The sequence below is a fragment of the Tyto alba genome, unplaced genomic scaffold (genome assembly GCF_018691265.1).
Source record: "Tyto alba isolate M040663 unplaced genomic scaffold, T.alba_DEE_v4.0 Super-Scaffold_21, whole genome shotgun sequence".
Classification (NCBI taxonomy): domain Eukaryota; kingdom Metazoa; phylum Chordata; class Aves; order Strigiformes; family Tytonidae; genus Tyto; species Tyto alba.
Window position 1 is genome coordinate 22230582 of NW_024881295.1, and position 20842 is coordinate 22251423.

A 20842-nucleotide genomic window follows, 5' to 3' on the forward strand; every position below is an offset into this window, starting at 1 on the left:
AGTGTTTGATGCGGAGTGGTAAACCCTTCTGTGTGCAAAGCTCTCCTCTCTTCTCTGAGGCTCCAGACCTTGCCCTGGGGTGGCTGAGCTGCAGGCATGTGCTCACTGCTCTGCTTTTTCCAAGTTTCTTTCTTCCACCCATGACCGCTCCATGACTCTACTGCAGATGTTCAAGCCAACTTGAGTCAAAGACCTGATGTAATCTTTTACACCTCTGGAAAGAGAGTGTGAAATCCAGCCAGATGAGACAGACAGCATTTTATATGCTCCTGGCAAGGTAGCAAAGGACAGTGCCTGTCACCTGCACCACGTCCCTGATCTTGTCTCTATACTCGGGCGCGTGCGAACTGCTGTGGTCGTAGCTTCAGCGAATTAGTGTTTGTGTAGAGGGAAATCCCCTGGTTGGTACGCTGGCCAGATACAGAAAGGCTCTGTGAGACCGGCCAGAACCGTGTCAGCTCCGAAGATGGATGAGGGAAGCAGGCAGCAGGCCCTTGTACCGTGTCTTAGCGTCTGAGGAACCTGATTAAATCTTGGTCTGTTCCTGCACGTGCAGGTAGCCGCTTTGGCCAGGAGGAGGTTTCACCTCCATTTGGTCCCAGGGAGGTGTTTCTTTGTTCCCCTGTTCCCTTGCACGTTGGTAGCACAGCACTTAGTTGTTAAAGCACAGTCCTTGTGAGCTCCAGGTTAAGATTATTTGAAAACTGAAGTTTCTTTTGAAAACATGCTGCCCGAGGAGCATTTTACACCTAATATACAGCACAGGTGATCTTTGATCTGTACTGCCTGCTTCTTAGCTAATTAATGCTTAAAATCATCATTTTGAAGGGCTTGGGATGGGACTGCTAAACAGATTGCCTCTTCTTATCGTGTAACACCGCTATGATCAGCACCTGTGTACCAGACTGTGTCATCCTAATTCAAGGCAGAGGGAGTAAATATTCAGAGTGAACCCCACAGTTATAAAAACTAGTTTCCTAGACTTAATTTCACCTTGATCTACCTTCTTCACCATCTACCAGAGCCTGCATTTGTTAATCTGCTTAACAGGCCGTAAAGTCTGCCTTATAATTTTTTCCCTCTTTCCATCATTTGGGAAGAAGCAGGCTGAGGGCTTTTAAAAGCCCAAAAAATCTGAGGCATTATTTCAATATACCAATCCTTCTGCAAAGTATGGGAAAACAGTAGTATTGTGGATTTTGCTATGCATATTAAATGCTTTCATTTGAATTTCCTACAGCACCTAGAAGTATTGATACAAACCTGAAGTGGATGCATACAATATGTAATGTTCAGTAGCTATTAATGGTCTCTGGCTTCACCCGCTAAGTATCTGATTATGCACTGGTGTTCCCAGAGCCATGCATGGTAATTTTTAAATGAAGTTCCTGAATCATTTCCCCACCCTCCACACAGAGGGAGGAAAATGCATCATCCCTCTCAATGTGTCTGTGTGTGTGTGTCCCCTTCCCTTTCTTGGCAGCCTTTGAAGCAGATCAACTTTAATGCTGCAACTCCAGAGCTCCTCCTGCCTTCCTTGGTTGCCCAGCATTTCCCAGGAGCGTCAGGTTTCCGCCTCTCCAGGTGACCCCCTACTGCCCGTTCGCTTTTCTTTGTGGCAGCCCAAAGAAATCCAAAAGCAGCCTGTGACTGCTTTCTTGTGTGTCACGGGGAAACATCAAGCAAAAGGGATTTCCCTTCCCCACATAGCCCCCACTGGGGGCTGGAGAGAAGAAGGATGGAGGGAAGAAAGAGCAACTCCTGTTGCGTGTGCCCATTCTCTGCGAGCCCCAGCACGGGCTGGAGCATCCACGGCTCTGTCCCCTCCTGACACTCCTGCGAGGAGCTCCAGGGTGCAGGTGCTGGTTAAACCCTCCGTCACCGTGCTGGGGAGTCCTTAGACAGCACCTCGTGGGGCCTCTGCCCCTTAGGACACCAAAGCGTTGCACAGGAATGGGGATGTCTCTTAGTTTCCTAGAAATAGTCATCTTTTTCTCTTTGAGGATGACTGCACCTCGTCAGGTACCAATGGAGGCGCTTCCCATCAACTGCTGCCTGTTGCCTTTTGATGCTGCCACTGCTTTGTTGGCTCGGGGGTTTGTTCTGTTTTTTCGTTTTACATTGACAACCTTATCTTGTGGGCTCTGTATTCATGCTTTAATTCTGCTGTAATCTTTTGCTCCCTAAATATTTGTCTTGGCGCTGTTTTCTTTCTTTGATTTCTCTCCACCCTCTTCAGCCCTGTGCTGTCTTTCCTCCGTGCCCTAATTTTTATTTCTCCCTGTTTTTCTTACCCGTGTTGAGCTGAAAACAGTAACATGACCTGACAATTTTTACGTCATTCCAAGGGTTTTATGTACTTCCATAAATCTCTTCATTACTTTTTTATTGTTTTGTCATATAAAGGTTTTAGTTTTTCCTCTACCTTATTAGTCTGGGGATCAATTTTAGTCTACTGTGTTTTATTAGTAGTAAGGGGAACAAAATATCTCCTTTTCCTTTGTTGGTTTGGCACCATCTTCAAATTACCCTTTTTCTATGTTCGACTAGCTCTCCTCTTTCCCTGGAGAGTCTGCTATATGTCAGACCTTCTGGTAGTGAACTGGCTACGATTTCATCAGGCAATAGGCAGAAGTATACCCCACCGCATAGGAAGAAGTCGTTGTCAGTTGTTATTCTATTTATTTTTTTTTTTCTAGCTTGGGTAGTGTGGAATGAGCTGAGCCACCATTACCCTGGGGATTGTGAATCTTTCCTTCCTTCCATTAAATGTGGTGGCAAAACTTGAGGGCTTGTCTCAAAGGAGGATTTATTTTAGTCATACTGATAAAATTGTACTGGTATAATTAAACAGCTATAGTAATGTCAAAAAACCTCCCATGCACAGCCACAGCAGTTCTGGAATGATAAACTGCATCAGGCAAAAAACTGACCATCTCCCCCGACAATTGTTGTATCTGTAAGGGTGTGCTCCCATAGGAGTGTTTTCTAGTCTAACTTGATTAAAATTCGAATCATGCCTTGTCCCAGAATCTCCTCTCTCCCTCGTGTAAACAAGCCTGCAAACAGTGGTCTGGACCTTCAAGCTGTTGTTTACTTCAGTGTAGCTCCACTGAAGGCATAGAGCCGTGGCTGTTTGAGGATCTTGACCCAATGTTTTTAGGTATCTCTCATATTATATAAATTTGATTTTTGGATGATGGTACCTATTGAATAAAATCAGGTTTTGTACAGCAAATTTTAAGGTGTATCCAGACATCTTAAAAGTAGTTTACAGAAAAAGGAGTGAGTTGGGAGCAATGTTCTGACTCTGTAAGGGCTAGCAGTAGACATTTTATCACTCAGCAATAATCCAAGCTTTTCTGTCAATGTTGGAATCTATTTTATTGAAAAAGGATCTTGGCAAGGACACTGGGAATTGCTGCAGAGTCTTGCAAAGTGTGACATTATGAGAAGATCTCGGTTCTTTGGGACCTTTTATCGCATGGAACATCTTATGAAATACTCCATGTGAAGGGCCAAAGTAAAATGTTATCAGAGCAGCCTATTGGTTTTATATGTCCACTGGCTGTCCGCTTGGCCCAGCAGTAAATAAGCTGTGCGTGGGACAGGAGAAAGGGAAAGGAGGTCTACAAGTGCAGCACAGAGGCAAATGTTAAAATAGGTCAGGCGGTAACGTACCGTCACATGGGAAGGCATTAGCTGTTAAATATTATTTTCTATTAAAGTAATTTAAATTCTCGTTTTTGAGGCAGAGAAGTGTATTGCAAAATGGGAAGATTAATACTTGTAGTATCTAAACTTATTCTTACTACAGACCCATCTTTCTTCCTGCATCAAAGGCATTTTATTTTCTTTTGCCCAATAACTAAAGCAATGAGATTTTCGTCAGTAGTGAAGAGCAGAATCAAGTTTGTGGAGCTACTGTAATTTTCTTAACTTCCTTAGCAAAATATTTAAACAGATGCCCAGTTTGTACGGCCTCAGGTAGACCTGGTAGCCCTTCGGTACGCCGCTGTGTTGATACGTACTCACAGGACTGCTCTGGGCGTCGCGTTCAGCGTATCTCCCGGTCCCGTGCCCCTCCTGAGCTCGCCCTTCGAGTGCTGGGTTTCTGCAGGCAGCTGTGGAGGCCCTTTGCCCCGGCGGGCACCCCCACGGTGCGGAGGCTGCCCCTGCGTGCTGCGGGACCCGCGGCCGTGGATGGTGCTGAGGTCGGAGGGGGGGCAGGTGTTGCTGGCAGCACGAAAGCTGCCGTGCAGCCGGCGCCGCATATTTATCTGTAAGGTCTCTGCTGGATTAAAAAAGCCTCCAGGTGAGGAGAGCATGATCGATAATTACAAATATTAAAAGTGGTGCCTTCTCTTGCATTCCCACCTTTTTCCCCTTCCTTCTTTGCCTACAGGACACGAAGCATCTGAATCCCCCAGACGATTGCTCATGCATTTACATTTTCATTTGCTTGGTTTATAGCAAGATTGTTCCAGCTTTTGGGAGGGGCAGCTATCAAAGACGTACAGGCACTGCCATTGTGTTTTATTGTTCCAGTCCATTTTTCCCTGTGAATGCAGGTGGGAGTTTTTTAGTGGGTTGGTTTTGTGGTTTTGCTTTCTCTTTCTTCTAAGCATTTATAACCCTTTTATTGTCAGTCTTCAATCATTTTTGATAGATCAATATATTTACTTCAGTGATGGTTCATCCTACAGTTAGTTGTGCTTGCTTTTTTTTTTTTTTTGCTTTGTTTATAAGGGTTATGAATAGATTCAGTGGGTTGTATCTCTGCTATACCTGTCATGGTGTGAAGATCAAGTTCCTTGATCTTGCCCCAATACCTGTATATTTAGAAGGAGTATGAAGTGTTTACATTGATCTGCTTTTAAATCTAATTGTTTTCCTTTTTTTGCTACACAGAATTTGAGCAATTAAAAATGTAATTTTTGGTTCAGAAATGTTCTCCTCAGAAATGCTATAGTATGACTTTTGGTGTTTCATGTATGCTTAACCGTTTGGAGGAAAAGGCTCTCGGAAATGACTCCAGCAGCCTCCGGAGATCAGAGGGTTTGGGGATTATCATAGCGAAGTGGTGTGGGATGCTAACACTGCAGTGCTGGGCGGTATGTTGTGCCTTGGTTGGCTGTCGGGAGGAGGAGGTGGGTGAACAGGACCTGCTGCTCCGTGGCAAATGGGTACGTCCATGGAAGAGGAGAGGGCTAAATGTACTCTTCCATCCTCAGGGATTTGGGTTGGTTTAGGGTACAGTGACGTATATGCCATTTGTTATACAACTGCCCTCTTCTCCCCCACCAAAAAAGGGAGCAGCAAAAGAAGTGTGTTTGTTACAGCCGATAATATGTACAAGGTGGTAAATGGAAAATAGGTCAACTAGGTAGTGCTCTTACTGATATTACTGCTTGAAACATGACCTGTGTCTTATGCCTGTGCATTATATCGGGGAAAATCCCTGAACATGCATGGATCTCAGCGAGGTTTGATAATTTAAACCAGGTGAGCATATTAGCTGTTTGTAGGACATTATCCCCACAGTCGCCTTACCGGAGCCGTATACATCCTGTTTTTCAATACACCCATTTTTAGGCTGAAATAATTTGCCATGTTATGAAAGTCGTGACTCAGCTACTTCTCAGCAGTGTGTTGTCCATTTGTAACAGCAGATTTTCCTGGAAGTCATTACTTTGGAGTGCCTTTGTCAGCTGTACACATCACTCCTGCTCTTCTCGTCCTTTGTGGTGCAGATTTGCCCGTTGTTGTTAGCAAGGATATTACCACTGATGCACAAGCTATCAGGTTTTTCCATTCTTTTCTTTCTTTTCTATCTCTGTTGAATTGCAGTTTCCTTTGTCTTCTGCATGGTGAACTGAAAGAGGTTGGGAAATTTATCATGGTTATTTTTAATGGGTTTTTAAAGTCCAGCACAACACAGATTGAACTGATTCAGGAAAATTTCCTGTAGCTGCAGTATTTTTTACTATTAAAAATATTTTTATCATCGCAATTTTTTTGTAAGAAAATACATCTATTTTTTTTCCTTCTAGTCCTGTAACAAAGCCCTGCTTTCTAACGTTTCCACATGGTCAGATATTAGCCATTTCCCAAGATAATTTAGTTTGGTCATGTGTACAGCTAGCATTTTTATTGTAAAGAATTTTGCTAGTGGTTTCATTATAAATGCATAACGCTTTGGGAAATGACTTTTATTTGGCTTAGTGCGCATTTAATAATACATTAACAAAATTAAACGATTTTTGTGTGTATGTGTATAGATCTTAAGAATGTATAGAAAAAGCACACGCTACCATAGGTATGCAAGGATTTTAAAAAATGAATCTTTCCTGTGTGCATTTTGTATGCTGTAGCATAAAAAAATACATTCCCAGGAGCTCAGTGGGTGGTTACTATCCTTTTTTTTCCTTTGTTTCAACATATTTTTTTAAGGCAGATCAGGAAAGAAAAGCGAGTCCCAGTGGCTGTCCCCCTCGTGGCCACTCTGGCAAACCTTTACTTGCCCGGGTAAGGCTCTCCAGTTTCGGCTGGGACCCGTGTCTCTGTTGCACACAAACCAGATGAATGGCTTGCCCATTGCTCCCCACCTATGAAACCCTGCTTTCAGTTGCTTAAACTTCAGATATCTTCAGGCTGGTAGCCATGACCAAGTTGAAATGTCTTGTTTCTGGCTTCTTATTCAACAAAAGAGTGTGTGCATGTGTAGTTAGGCAAAACTCAATTTGTCTTCCTCATTTCATCGTGTTATGTTTATGATGCAAAAAAATCAGTATATTGAGTCCTATCTATCATTGAGGAATTAATGGTTTTTATTATTAAGACAGTATTATTTCAGAAATACATGTGTCTGCATTAACATAAACAGAGCAAAGGAATAAAAAGAGATGGTGTGAAATGTATTGTAACTCTCATTGATTTAAGATCAAAATGCCAGTAAGAAGGAGTAAACTGAAAGAAAATTATGTATATGTTTATTTCAAACACATGCAAAAATAAAATATTGTATCACCCACCACTGCTGATCGTGTTTACAGGAGGCACATGAGCTGTCTTGCCTATGAAGAAATCGAAGATAAAGTGCTGAATTAAACCAAACAGAAACAGCATACTGATTTTGAATGCCTCTGTTCTGAATGCCTCTTTTGAAGATATGTATGAGGACATGACTTTTCAGCAGATAGAGATACTTGGTGTTTTCTGAAAGCCTTTTCTTTCCTTCTGGGCTAAAATGGCTAACCAAAACCGGAGATGTGAAAAACTCTAGTCACGCTTGAGTCCTGGCCATGATATGTAAAGTACGTATAAAATGAAGGTTGCAGAAATGCAGACTTATGGATGGCGTTTCTTTGTACCCTGATGCCTAGTCTCAAGGAGGAAAAATAACACAAACCTCAGTTTTACGATGGTCAGGAGTGCTTTATGGGAAGCAGAAGTCGGATCACACAGGTTTTGGTTTAGTCATCTTGCAATGTGTTTGCTTATATGAAGGTTAGTGATGGGCGTGTAACTAGCAACTTTATTACACTTGTGGTTTTATTGCAGTCAACCTGTTTTATAGCTTGCCGTATCTTGTGATGTTACAGTATCACAAATTATATTTAAATCCTTTGACCTCCTTCCTGTTTAATTTTCTCTGTATGGTTGCACATACGCTCTCCTCTTTTCGTCCCCTGCCCCCAGTTTTTCCTTGGAGCCTGCACCGCGACACGCACATGTTCTCTGGCTTTCTGGGGCGCTGAGGATCCTCCCTGGCCACCCGTTCGGATGGGTCCCTCCTGCTTTGCTGGAAAGCAGCCCTGCGCCGCATGTCCCCCTGCTACGTGTTCTCTCAGCCGTGTCAGTCCACGGAGCACCGCGGCCATACCCCTCATCTTCTTCAAGCACACTGCCCTGTCTCCATTTGTCTGGTAGCCCTGCCAGGGCAGGGCTGCCTGTTGTGTCCCAGAAATTGCTCACCTGTCTGTCAAGAGAAGCTGCTTAGAGCTTCTGACTAGAAATCTGGATCAGCACTGAGCAGATCTGTCTCCCTCCCGTACATGGAAAAAAAAATGATGGAGAAAAGGCTGCCCTTGGCTAGCCCAAGTAACGTTATTTGCTTATCCTCCTCAGCCATCTTGTATCCTCGTTTTATTTCGCTGCACTGATAAAAATAGGTAGCACTACTGAATATAAATAATAGACTCATACAAATCCATACGGATGAACCGTGTGTAGATGGTAGCAAGTGAAGTTTGGAGACACAGAAAGTTTATTATCTCCCAGATGTAGCCTTACCTAGAAACAGTAATCCAGTGTTCTGGGAACAGGAACCTGATGGTTTTTCTCTCAGGGCATGGCAGAGGAGTGCTTTGGTGGTGAATTAGGTGCGAAGAGCCCGAGATGAGACTGCTCTCACGCTGGGTCTCGCCACCTCACGGAAAGGCCGGGCACAGAAATATGCTGAAACCCACAGGAAACCTCTGCTGCACCATCACACGAGGTCAAGCAGGCATACCGTGCTCTAACGAGCACAGACAAAACAAGCTTTGGTGAAAATGTCACCATCTAAACACGGGTAACAAAACACAGACTAACACAGTCCAAGCTTGGTGGGAAGCACCATGGGAAGCGATTTAGAAACCTTCTCCCGGCACTCTTGCCGAGGAGAGGAGCTGTGAGCGCTTTCAGCGTCGGGCAGTAGCGATAGCACTGCATACCCAGGCGGGAGGAGCAACAGGTTTCTTATTAATATCACAGCACTTCTCATTTCCAGTAGCATCCTGTAAAAGCAGTGCCCTATTTACAGCTTTCGTTTTGCATTAATGAAGTGGAATACTGATGTAGCTAATCAGCGCTAGCGGTGTGATGCGAGCACGTGGGGCGGTGGCGGCGGTGGCAGCAATCATCTTAGCCCAGTTGCCAGGATAAAAATAACCCCCCCGGCCCTGGGAAGCGGCAGCTCCCCAGCTGCAGAGGAGCACAGCCCCAGACCCCGGGAGGGTGGCTCCGCTCCACCCTCCTCCCGCAGCCCACCTGGAGCAAGAAAAGAAACGATTCTGTTACCCCTGTCCATCCCCTTTGCCGCTTCTCTTCCCAACCCCTGAACATGGGCACGAGTTTTCATACTTGCACCTGTGTCTGGGCGCAGATTTCCGCAGAAAACTAAATGGACATAGATTGCCAAATATGCTTGTATAATTCAGAGGTGGGGTTTTGGTGGTTTTTTTTTTTTTTTTTTTCCTCTCCATGGCACTTTGTGAGCTTAATTTAATCCCTGTCATTCCTTGTATGTGGGTAAATGTCATCGACTTCATTTCATGAATGAATTAACACAGCCATGCAGAGTCTGCGTCTCCTGCACTGCTCACTTGGAAGGGGGAAGGGATTAGTAAATGTGTGTGACACCCTCAAATTGCTAAACCCCAGCTGGGGTTAGAGATGCCCAGAAATAGATCTTGTTTGCGCCCTGGTGTAAGGTACTTGAAAGACTCTTCCAGCTCTCTGCCTTGTAATGGCCCCAATCAGCTCTCCCTCTCCTTATTGTTAACCCTAAATGTATTACTTTCCCACTGCAAGTCTCTTATTGCACCTGACAAGGGAGGAGCTCCTTTAAAAATAGCTGTGCTTTTAGTGGAGGGGAGAATATAAATAATCCCGGAATTTTCTTCCTTTTTTGATACTTCCTTAAGCACGCCAGAAAACAGAGGTTTTTCTGGCAAGGTGCAAGTTTGAGATAGCGCAGAGGTTTTTGGTATGTAGAAGGCAGCAGTTTTAATCCTGGGTATGTGGACAAAGAGGTGGATGCATAGCAATACAGAGCAGTGCAGAAAGTGTGAGCGAGTGTCTGGGCATCTTGTTACATGATGTTTTTAATACAGTCAGGAATTAAATTAATAGTTCTATGTGCTTATTTTAAAGCTTTCATGATATGAAAAGAAACGTATTTCTTCGAAAAAAGAAATGAGGAACAATTTATTCTTAAATAGAAATCACTGTGGCCACATCGTCTTTTTCATGAATTTACACAACGGGTTGGATTAGTCTCTGGCTGAGGGGGGGGTGTGTGTGTTGGCAGAGCTGTGCTTTGAAACTTTTCTCTGTGCCTGACATGGCTCAGTGTTACTGGGGCTTCATTCTCATATGCAATAAATTCACCTGTTTCTGGGGTGTTGTGTGTTTTTAGTTTTGGGGGGATTTTTTGGTTGTTTTTGTGTGTGGGGTTTTGTTTGTTTTATTTTTTTTTTTGTTTGGGTTTTTTTTTTGGTTTGTTTGTTTGTTTTCTTAAGTGGCAATGTGCATTTCTCAGTTCTCTAATCCAGAAATACTCAGCTTGTCAGTGCTTTATACAAATAGTCCGGGAAGACACCCTGGACACCCTGCCAGCTAGAGTCACAGCCTGGGGTGCAGGAGAAATGTCACGGGATTTAGCTCCCGACTTTCCAGCAGACTTCCCTCTGCCTGGAGAAAGCCGGCGTGGGATTTCCAGCTGTACATGGCAACTGAGGAGCCCTCTTCCCCCGGGGAATCGAAACCAGGAGGTGACTGCTGGCAACTCCCAGCTCCTCCTCGCCTGTCTGTGCCCTGGTCCCTCAGATGGAAACTGGAGGACGTTGTTTGTTTTCCCTACTGTTTGTTGCTCCTCTTTATCTAAATTGTAGACTCCACAGGCCTAGAATAAGCCTTCTCCTCACGTGTAACTCCTGCCAAATTAGGGCCCGGGGACCTTGGAGGCCTCTAGCTGCTAATATAACACAAATAATAATAATGGGGCTCATGGTACCGGACAATTTTTTGTTCCCTCCTTTTCTTTCAGCCCGAAGTAACCCTTTCTGTGAAGATTGTGTTTGGGCTTTGCAGCTGTTTATTACATATTGCTTAGGCCTACAGAGTCTGAATTCCCTGCAAGAGCTGGAAGGGGACAGTACTCATGACAAATCAATTTGCTGACCTCTGAAATAATTAACCAACTAACGCCAGGCTTTAGTCCCACTTTAAACAAGCAGTGTGCTAGTCGCTTTTGCGTTTCTCAGTCTGCAGTGAATGGGTGTCTCTAAACAAAGGGAGCAGAGTGATTGAGGAACTTTTTTTTAAGGAAATGGTTCTTAAGAAAGTTAGTCTTTTCCCCTGTATGTCTATGTCTTTTCATACCTCTCTGTTTTCCCCCCTTTCTTTTTCGTTTTTTGTTCTTTTGCTCTTCCCTGAGGAAGATAGAGATAATAAAATTTTCTATTTTCATTTAGCTTTCCAGATGATCTTTGTGTACTTTACCAGACTGTAGCATAGAAAACAAAGCCTTGTTTATTGCCTAACAACATATATGTGTTTTATGATTAATGTGATGTGTTTGTAATACGTGGGACTGATAATAGATAGGGAGATCAAAGGCTTCTGTGAATTGACAGCAGCACTGTAAACAAGGTGAAAGGGTTGCAGGTGTTTCCCACCCGGGTGTTGCACAGAAACGTGTGGCCCTTTGCCATGATGTGCTGCGCACACACTCCATCCTTTCCTGGGCAGCAAGGCAGCGTTGCTGTCGGCTTTGCTTGGAGAGCACGTCCATGGCTCGGGACCCGAGGGCTGCTGGCGGCGGCGGATGGCCGTGCAGCGTGGCCAGAGCAATCTTGGGGGCGCGGAAAAGATAATACTAAATTGGTCCTTCAAAGAAAAAGTGGTTGACTGATCTGCTACGTCGCCTGGGAACAGAAATCTGCGTTCCCAGGGAGTGTCTCTGGCAAACGTTGGAAAGGGGGATGGTGTGCTTGAGTGTTGCGGGAGGGACCGGGTGGTCCAAGGTGCCTCTACCTCGGCTTGGAGTTTGAGGAGCCTCTTACCTCCGTGGGGTAACTGATGTGGCCATGGCCACGGCAGGCACTGGGTGTGGGCTGGGACACCTGGGCCACATCTCGGCAGAAAGCACTGGTGGTGCACGTGCAAACCAGCAGAAATCATTGCTGGGTTGCTGCTTAGTCTTGTGTGTAAAAGAAAAGACATGTTTACTGATTGACTAAATGGTTGCGAAGAGGAGCGCAGTATCTTGAGTGAAACCTGAACAGAAGGCTGCAGTCCCTGTCCTTTTCATCGATTGCCAGAAGAGCGGTGCTTGTCTGCTCTTACAAACCAGACTGCTGCAGCTGGATGTGTTGGGTGTTTGTAGCCCCTTCAGTTATTAAAACCCTCTGGCTGCAGATTAACTTCCTCTGCCCCATACACTGCGTGTAACCTTGCCCTGCGAGCCCTCTGGTGAGCATGCTGGAGGGCAGCCTGCCTTTTCCACACCTTCTGGGGGTAGGTGCGTGCCCTCCGTTAAACTCTGCTGAAAAGCTTTTTGCCTGGCCCTCCCGGGGACGGTGCAGCACAGAGCTGCCCATTCTGCACCAGCACTCCGCTGGGGCGATGGCCCGTCGCCCATCTGCTGCAGGAGGCTGACACTGTCCTCGTGCTGCTGATGTACTGGCACCAGCTCTTCCCTGCCTCACCTTCCAACGGAGCTAAACCTGCTGGTCTAAAAAATGTGGATTTTTTTTTTTTTTTTTTTTCCCCTCTATTTTGAACCTCTGCAGTTTAAACTGGGACTTAATAGAAATGACCCGAACAGCATAACCAAGGCCTCATCTACACAGGAAAATTGCACTTACGCATGGGTCATGAAATTTATTTGTACTGGTATGCCAGTGTGAAGGTGGATTCCCATGTGGGCAGAGTTGTAGGCACATGTCCTTGTTTCTCTGAAGGAGCGAGCTAGATAGTCCCAAGCGTTTGCATTACACCCTGAGTTCCCTGCATGAAAATATTACAAAGGGTTGGGTCAAGCAGTGTAATGGTACTGTATCACTGTAGTTAAAGGTAGGACTTTTGTGTGTGGACAAGCCCTGTAAAAAGATTAACCTAGAGAAAGTTAATAAAAAGTGCTGTCCTAAATTATTCATGAATCTATTTGTAATGCACTTGCCTGGAGGCTTTTGTTTTTCTCAAACTCTTATTTATTAAAATCTGACAAGAATATCAGGTTTCATTCAGTAATAAATCTAAGTCTGTGTGTGACTGGTGATATCCTCACATAGTAATACAGAATCAAAATGAAGTTACATGGCAGGGGTGAATATGTTATTTACTTGGGAAGAATAGATTACTGTTCAGGAGGATTTTATCTTTTACTTGCCATTTCGGAACAAGTAGAAAAAACAAACAAACAACCTAGTTGGGATATATCCTCTCTGTGACTCAGGCCTTGATCCTGAAAAGAATTTAAAATATGTTAAAATTCAGTTAAGCATCTTTCTGGTGGCATTACAGGTTCTGGACCCGTGTTTGCTAAATTAAATTAAATTTCTCAGATGACCTTGTTTCATGCTTAGCTCTAGTTGTTCTTTTTCCTTAACTTCAGGAAAGATCATGGAAGTCATGCTCCTAGCCTGTGGATTTTGCCATCCAAAGCATGTCCATACACAGCCTCTTCTTTTTGTGTCTTAGAAAAGGTTAGAAAGATTATATACAGAAAGTAGGAGAATGGAAAAAAGCCAGAAAGAGAGTTTTTACTGTTTGGGATACAATAAAAGATGGTAGTCTGTGTGTGCTTTACAGCAGTCTTTCCTTAAAAGCAGGCAGAGCTTCGCGGAAAAAGCAATTTAAAATATTTTTTCACTATTTTCAATTTATTAAACGCAGAGGATTTTTTTCCCTCCTTCTCTGCCCTTATTTCTAACTGGATACGGAAAGGAAAAATAGGTGCTTATAGGTAGAAAGTTAGAGGAGAGTAAATAAAAAGCACTTAGCTGTGGAAGCAGAACTGGTAGTTTGGGTGACTGGTCTGAGTTGGAGGATGATGAATAGATTTGTTTGCATAAGCTTGGCTTGTGAGTCACTTTCTCATAAAAGCAGCTTGAGCGGGAGATGCTCCTGTCCCGAATTTTAGTCCTGAGTGCTTTCAAGCACAAAGCGCGCTGTGGCGTGAGGACCCGGACTGTGAGTACCGTCCTGTTCTTCCAGCGGCCCGGAGCTGGAGCTCTGCGGCTTCCCAGGTTTGAAATAAGCTAGAAGTGTCTCTCGCACACAGATATGTGCTTTGCATGATGTATCGTGATGCCCCATGGTGGTCAGAGTTAAGCTATCTGGGCAGACATAATTAGCTGATTCAGGTTTGGAGCCCGGTGTTCGGTCCCTGTGAAAAGCTGTGTGCGTGGGACTGCCATCGGTCACTAACCATTAAACGAGACAAGGAACTCCGTAAACTTGGAGAGGGGAAGAGAAAAGGAGAAAAGCAAGGTGTGAGTGTGAGAGGTCAGCATTCCTGGTTGATCATCCCGGGTAGGTTTGGAGAAGCACAGGCCTTCGCCTCGGGAGCTTCCTTTCCCTCTCAGATGCCAGAGAAATCGTGCAAAGTGCACGTGAAGGGGCACGTAGGGCGTTATCCTCTTTTGCTAAAGGCTGTGATCAAAGCACTCTAAAATGAGGGCTCCGCTCTTTCTTAGGCACCTGTTAAGATTCTGAAGAAAAGTTTGGCCATTAACAGACAGCTACTTTGCTGTGGTTTAGCAAACTGGGAGGGCTGTAAAAGGTTTATTTTAATAGACCCTACCGCCTGTACCTAAGGTTCAAGTGGAGCCTGTGGGTTGGATTTGGGAGGTAACGGTTCCCTCTGGAAACTCACCAGGAAGAAAATTATTTTCTTGTGCTTCTCTGCCATTTCTTTGTTATGAGTTTTGGTGGTATGGGGGTCAAGGTGGACTGTGAAACTCTGCTACGGAATCAAGATATTTGTCTGACTTGTTTGCCCTTGGTGAAATCAGTGCTGCTGCAGCTTCATTGCCATGGGAACCTCCAGTTACTAAATTTAATTCAGCCCAGGGTTTGCTTGTCTGTTCTGTTGCTGCAGTGTAGACAGGTGATAAGCAATATATTGATGCTAAGCTCTATCATACTGAAATGATTAGGCATTGACATTACTGCAGTATTGCAGCATCTGTGGTATTGCTCTTGTGTTCTGCTCTGAGCTGCCCGGCCCTCCTGTGCCTGCCTCCAGCCTCCTCTTCCTCTCACCGCCTGCATGTCTGTCCGGTCCAGCGGTCGGCAAAGGTAGGGACTGCAGGCAGCCTCTGCTTGCTGGGGACACTTCTGCCTCTCCCCGCAGAGCAGCCAGGCACGGAGTGCGTGTGGGCCTTGGAGGGAATACTTCTGGAGAGGAGAGCTCCGTACCCCTGGGAGCCGTGGGGTGGGGTGGGGTGGGGTGGGTCCCCGAGCCTCTGCGGCACCCACAGCGGTGGGATGTCCCCCAGGGACAGAGCCTGGCTCCGCACCGGGAGCGCGGAGGTGGAGGGCGTACAAGCAGGGAGTGAGACACCCCTTCTAGAAGAAGCCTTCTTCTAAAGTTCTGTTAATTCCTTTATACCTGGTGAACCTTCCCCCCGATGTTATTTAATGTTTAGATGGTGTCGGTTTGGTGGTTACGTCTGTGGCAATGAAGAGCCTGGGATCTGAGGTGCATTTAGTTCCAGTGCAAGTAAAAGTGGTGAGAGCGTGCCTTTCCTGCAGCCATGCTGGGGGACTTCTGGAAAGGTTCATCGTAGACAGGGCTTTGCCATGGAAAGACATTTTATGCGGCTAGCTGCAGGATAATCGATTTTGTAGGTCTTTCACGATTGTTTGGGTTGTTGCTTTCTAATGTTTTGCCCCTCTGTAGTTTGGTTTAGTGATGTTACATCACTTTGTACAGAATTCATAGCGAGCATAGAGTGTGTAAACCTTTACATTAAAATGTTAGCTGAGTATTGATTAATCCGTAAAAGGTTTTAAGATGTTTCCTTTAAATTTCAGGACCATGCATCTTAATTTAGTAGTTGAGAGGGATGGGGAAAGATACTGCTTTACCCAGGAGAATATATTTTATGTGATATTTGTTCATGGCAAGTATTTTCAAGCCAAAAGAGATGTTTTAAGGAAGGAAATGGTTCTCTGGTGGTTATTATGTGCTAAAATGACTCTCTACTTTCTTTCTTTGTAGGTATTACATTGGTCGCCAGATGTTTGTGGTGATCTCCACACCAGAGATGATCAAGCAAATCTTAGTGACAGACTTCAGTAACTTCACCAACAGAACTGTACGTAGATAAAAAAGTTGGCTTTGTGGATGGAGTTGACAGTATTGCTGACCTGAGCTTAGCCCAAAAGTGGCTGCAAGGGGGCTGGAAACAGAGAGGGGGAAAAGTACAACGTGGTTCAACAAGACTTAAAGCTATATAAACTCAATATGTTCGTTCAGTCAAAGACACCTGTTACCAGGACACTCTGAGGAGGAAAGAGAATGTCCTTAAAAGAGATGCACTGCCCTTGTGACTGAGGCACCAGATGGATGCTGAAGAGAGAGGGTTTCAATATCCAGTTTTGCCACTGACCTCCTGTAAAATCCTAGGAAAATCACTTACTAGCTCTCTTCCTTGGTTCTCAATCTGTAACACGGGGACAATATTATTTGCTTTCTCACGCCCATCGTCTGCTTTATGGTTTTAGAATTTCTAGGGCAGGAGCAGGCTGCTTGGGACAGGGACATGCCTCCCACAGCTAATGAATGTTGCTTTGTCATACTTAATCACTCTGAAAATACTAAATAGCAAAGAATGAAGTTGGAGTTAACAAGGACTTACACATATGCTGTTGGCTACACAGTTATATATTAAAAAGCTCTTTTTTCAAGTACTGGCTAGAACAAGTAATGAGGGAGGAATGGCCAGAGGGATAGTAACGATTTCCAGCAGTTCCTCAGCATTTTACAAGGAAATACTGTCACTGTGACCGCACGCTGCCTCAGTGCCATCCATTCCCTGCTTCCTCCTGGCCCCTTTGTATGCTCAAACCAGCTCAGATAAACTCACATGTATTCAGGAGGGCTGCTTGTGCCCTCAGGGAAAATTTCATCTCTGATCAGCTGTCTGTCTCCTCTGCCCCTCTGATCCCCTCTGCAACCAGACAGCCTGTTTGCAGACTGCTTGTCTCCTTTGCTTGCTTCTTTCGGTACATGAGGTTCATCTTGTGACTACCTATATCTTATTTAATAACCACTTGTACTAGCTGCACTCCATTTTGCCTGTAATTCATAACTGAATGGGAGAATCCCAGTGTGCAAGCTTCTTAGTCTGAAATTGTGTGTGCCAAGGGTCTTTCCCCCATTTTTTATGTAGTTGAAGGAATTTCCCACCCCTTCCTTTCTTTCACCCCCAAGAAGGAACCCTATTTCTTCCTGTCTGTAACTTTCCCATGCTTTTCCCCTGTATATTTGATAGGAGTAGCCTGTACCCACTATTTTGTAGCAGTACCTGGTGCACAAATAACACCTCCATGAAATTAGAGAGCATTCCTTTGAGAGTACATTCAGATACTCGTTCTGCTCTTAATTTTAGTCAGCTTCATCATTTGAATATATCTGTCTGTGCATTGCCACCCTTCTTATTTGGCAAAATTTTTTTCTCCAGGCTTTTATAGTCAGAGGTTTATCTCTCTTGTGGTTGTACATCCATCTGTTACACTCTGTAACATTTGTGTTTCTCTTTAAAATGCAGGTAGGTCAGGTCACTATAGCCAGTCTCTCTCACTCCCTTTTTTTTTTCCCTTCGTCAGGGATCTGTTAGGTATAGCTGTCTGTGTAGGTTCCCATCTTGCCCTTATCACTTGACTGTCCCCTGACCCATTTGTGGCTTTTCTGCACAACATCCTGCTTTATGAATGAGGAGCTGAGGCATGGATTGAGTGACCTGCCTGCCACTAACAGAAAGCCTGTGGCAGATGAGAGAATTTAACGCCTACCCCTGTCTAACAAAATGAACAGTTTCCCCCCTGTGCACTGTTGCTATTTCTGGCTTGATTAATGCCCATGAGTCTAATTCAAATGAACTTGCTTCATTTTATGTGCTTTTATCTGCTTGTTCCCTGGTCTTCTTACACGGCTGCAATCTTTGAGCAGTGTTATTTCTCACTTTCTACTTTGTTCCTCCTATTTCACCCATTGCTTTTCATTTACAGGAGATAATCAGCCTTCTGTTTCTGGGTCCTTCCACATCTAACTTGGAAATAGTTTTTCCCTCTTTTCAGAATGGAAGCTGCCTCTCCTCCTTAATTCAGCCAGCTCTCTCAATGAAGTTTTTGGCTATCCTGTACGCTAAGGTTTCTATATGAAAGTAAATAATGCTGGGTGGTATGCAGTGAAGGCCAGTGGAATTTATTCAGATGTGATTTTGGTTGTATGTGAATAATAGCTGAAAGGTGAGAGTGAGAAAAGCATTTTCCAAGTAGTAGGATTCTTTCTTCTCATAGTGACTGAATAAATGTCATTTTAAGGCTTTTAATAGGGTTGCTTCTGTTTGCGTCTTTTAAAATTACTCAAAGCAAACTCTACTTTAAGTGAGGGTTTATATTTGCTAGTGGAGAATTGAAAATGCAAAATAGATCCCCCCTGCCTTACTTTACCCATTCCTTCTCCAGATGGTCTACTGATGAGTGGTTATAGAATTGGCTTTGGGGTTAGTGCTGTTCACAAAGCTAGGCTAATACCATTCAGTCCAGACATGACATACACTTCTTATTTCAACCCAAAGCCTTTTCTCAGCTTAAGAGTGTCAGTCCCTAAGGGTGAGAAGGCAGGGAAAGGGAGTGAGGCTGGTGGCTTTGAACAGGCCTTGGGAAAATCCACCGTGCTTTCTCCTCACCCCTCTGCGAGTCCCTTTCTTTAAAATCAAGATTTGTACTTCATCCACCAGAGGTTAAATGTGAGTTCCCTAACCGAGAATTCCACAAAGAGAGATTACTTACCACACTGTAGCAATTGTAGCAATCGTATGTTAACAAAGCGCCACTAAGTTGCAGGGTGTGCATGACTAATTCTAAAAGTTAAGTGTATAAAAAGTTTTTATTCCATGGTTGGTTGGCTACTCTTTCAATTAATCTTAAAATACGTATATATTAAAGTAAGAGACGGTGGAAAATTGAACTTGTGAAGGGTTGCAAACAGTGGATGTACTTGATAGACAGAAGTGGATAAGATAATGATTCAGAGAACGCTGAGATTTTATTAAAGTTGTCTATAATGTGATGTCATGTCTTCAAGCGCTCGTAAGAAGAATGACCTTAATCTGGCATTGTGCACTTGCTGGCTGCTTGCTGGGAAGTCACCAGAAGACCTTTATGGAATCAGGGTGGTTTTAATTTGCTCAGAGGACTCATTTGGAAGCATCTTGTGTCCTCGTCTCCACACCCAGAGACACCTGGGCCACTTGCACACTTCTCACACGTTGAACCTATCTGCTCGCCCACTGTATGGACAAAGTAGATTTTGCATGTGATCAGAAGCCAAACTCCTGTTCGCTTTATGCAATTATGTTTCTCTTTGATACTATACTTTTCCCATCTTTACGATGAATATCTTTCTAATATTGCTGCAAAAAGCCTTTTAGATTCCCTTGCCATCCTCTGTTGTTTCTGACTTACTAATCAGTAATTCGCGTGACAGAAGTGTATGGTGACTGCAGATCAAATCTGCATTAAAGTTTACTTCCTTTTAGAACAAGCAGCCGCGTCTAGTACACAGGGTATTAGTCCCCTGTAGGCATGGGCTGTATTTATTGTTAACTGTATAATCACAGGCAATAATGACATTCTGCTATCCCCGCTTAATTTTGACTTAAGGTGCTCATTGTAGCCATTTAAAAACAAAAATGTCTACTGTAATGTACCTTCATACTTGAGGCATATGAAGCCTGTTCCCTATGTTTTTAATTATAGTTGAAGAAGAAAAGATGAAAATTAGCTTATAGACCTTCTGCCAAAAAATATGGAATTGATTTTAATTTAGGTTAACCATGGAAACCTCAGCCAGCATTCTAGGCAAGGCTGTGCTGCAGTAAATGATACCTTTTTCTCACAACTATGGTAAGTCGTCTCTTGATTAGAAGTTTTCTTTTAAGAGCACTAAGACTGTTTTTAGCTGCATTACTGTGTTGTGAGTGAGATAGGTTTACGATGTTTGTTGCGTTCTGCCAGGCAGGATAATGATACATAATCTGTTTTCAGATCGTTTTTAATTTCTGCATTGAAAATTTGTTTTTGAATTAGTACTTGAGAATCATTAAAGTGTACTTTTAAAAATGTAGGGGCAGAATGTTAAGATAGAGCAATGTGAAGAGAGATATTACCTGGTACATAATGTAAATGACTCAGAAGTTGTAGAACAAGCTATTTGCTAAAAATGTGGATCAGTGAGCCCTAAGGCAAAGTTAAGTACTGGCTAGTCAAGGTTTGCCAGGCTGCTGGAGTCCGTGCTCTGCCAGGATTCACGTGGCTATCACAAGTGGAAACTCATAGTTGATCCAGACCAAATCCTTAAATCTGCATGACAATCAGCTGGAGGAGGGTAACGTTTTTAAATATAAAAATCTACACTAATTCCAGTAGCTCTAAGAAAATATCCCTGTTTTCTCATCAGGAGCTTTTACAGTGGAAAAAGTAACAATAGATTAACAACAATTAATAATAAAATAGTAATAGTAATAACAAAAAAAGTAGCAAGAAAGTTGATATAACGTGGCAGTGCAAATTCCTTGTGCCCCTCTTGAAGGAAAAGTGAGTTGCCAGAGCTTTTCTTTTTGCTTATCTATCCCTCCCCTTCCCCTCCCCCCGCCCCCCCCAGTTCATCTGTGTGGGACATGATTATTCTTTGCCTGTTACACTAAGGTGTTGGCTTAATCTTTAATTTGTTAAATCTGTAAAGCTTCAGGCCTACCCGTGGCATTAAACAAATAAAATACAGCCACCAAATAGGAAGGAGCCTATTTTCTGCAGCTGGTTCAGCTGTGGTCTGGGA

The 20842-nt window shown here is 43.9% G+C and overlaps 1 protein-coding gene across 1 annotated transcript in view; it reads left to right on the forward strand.

Annotated features, from left to right (window-relative positions):
- TBXAS1 (thromboxane A synthase 1) overlaps nucleotides 1-20842 on the forward strand; it is a 243562-nt gene that overhangs the window by 99082 nt on the left and 123638 nt on the right. Inside the window, 1 exon segment of the mRNA XM_042795265.1 lies at nucleotides 15998-16094. Within this exon segment, the coding sequence (XP_042651199.1) occupies nucleotides 15998-16094 (97 nt within the window).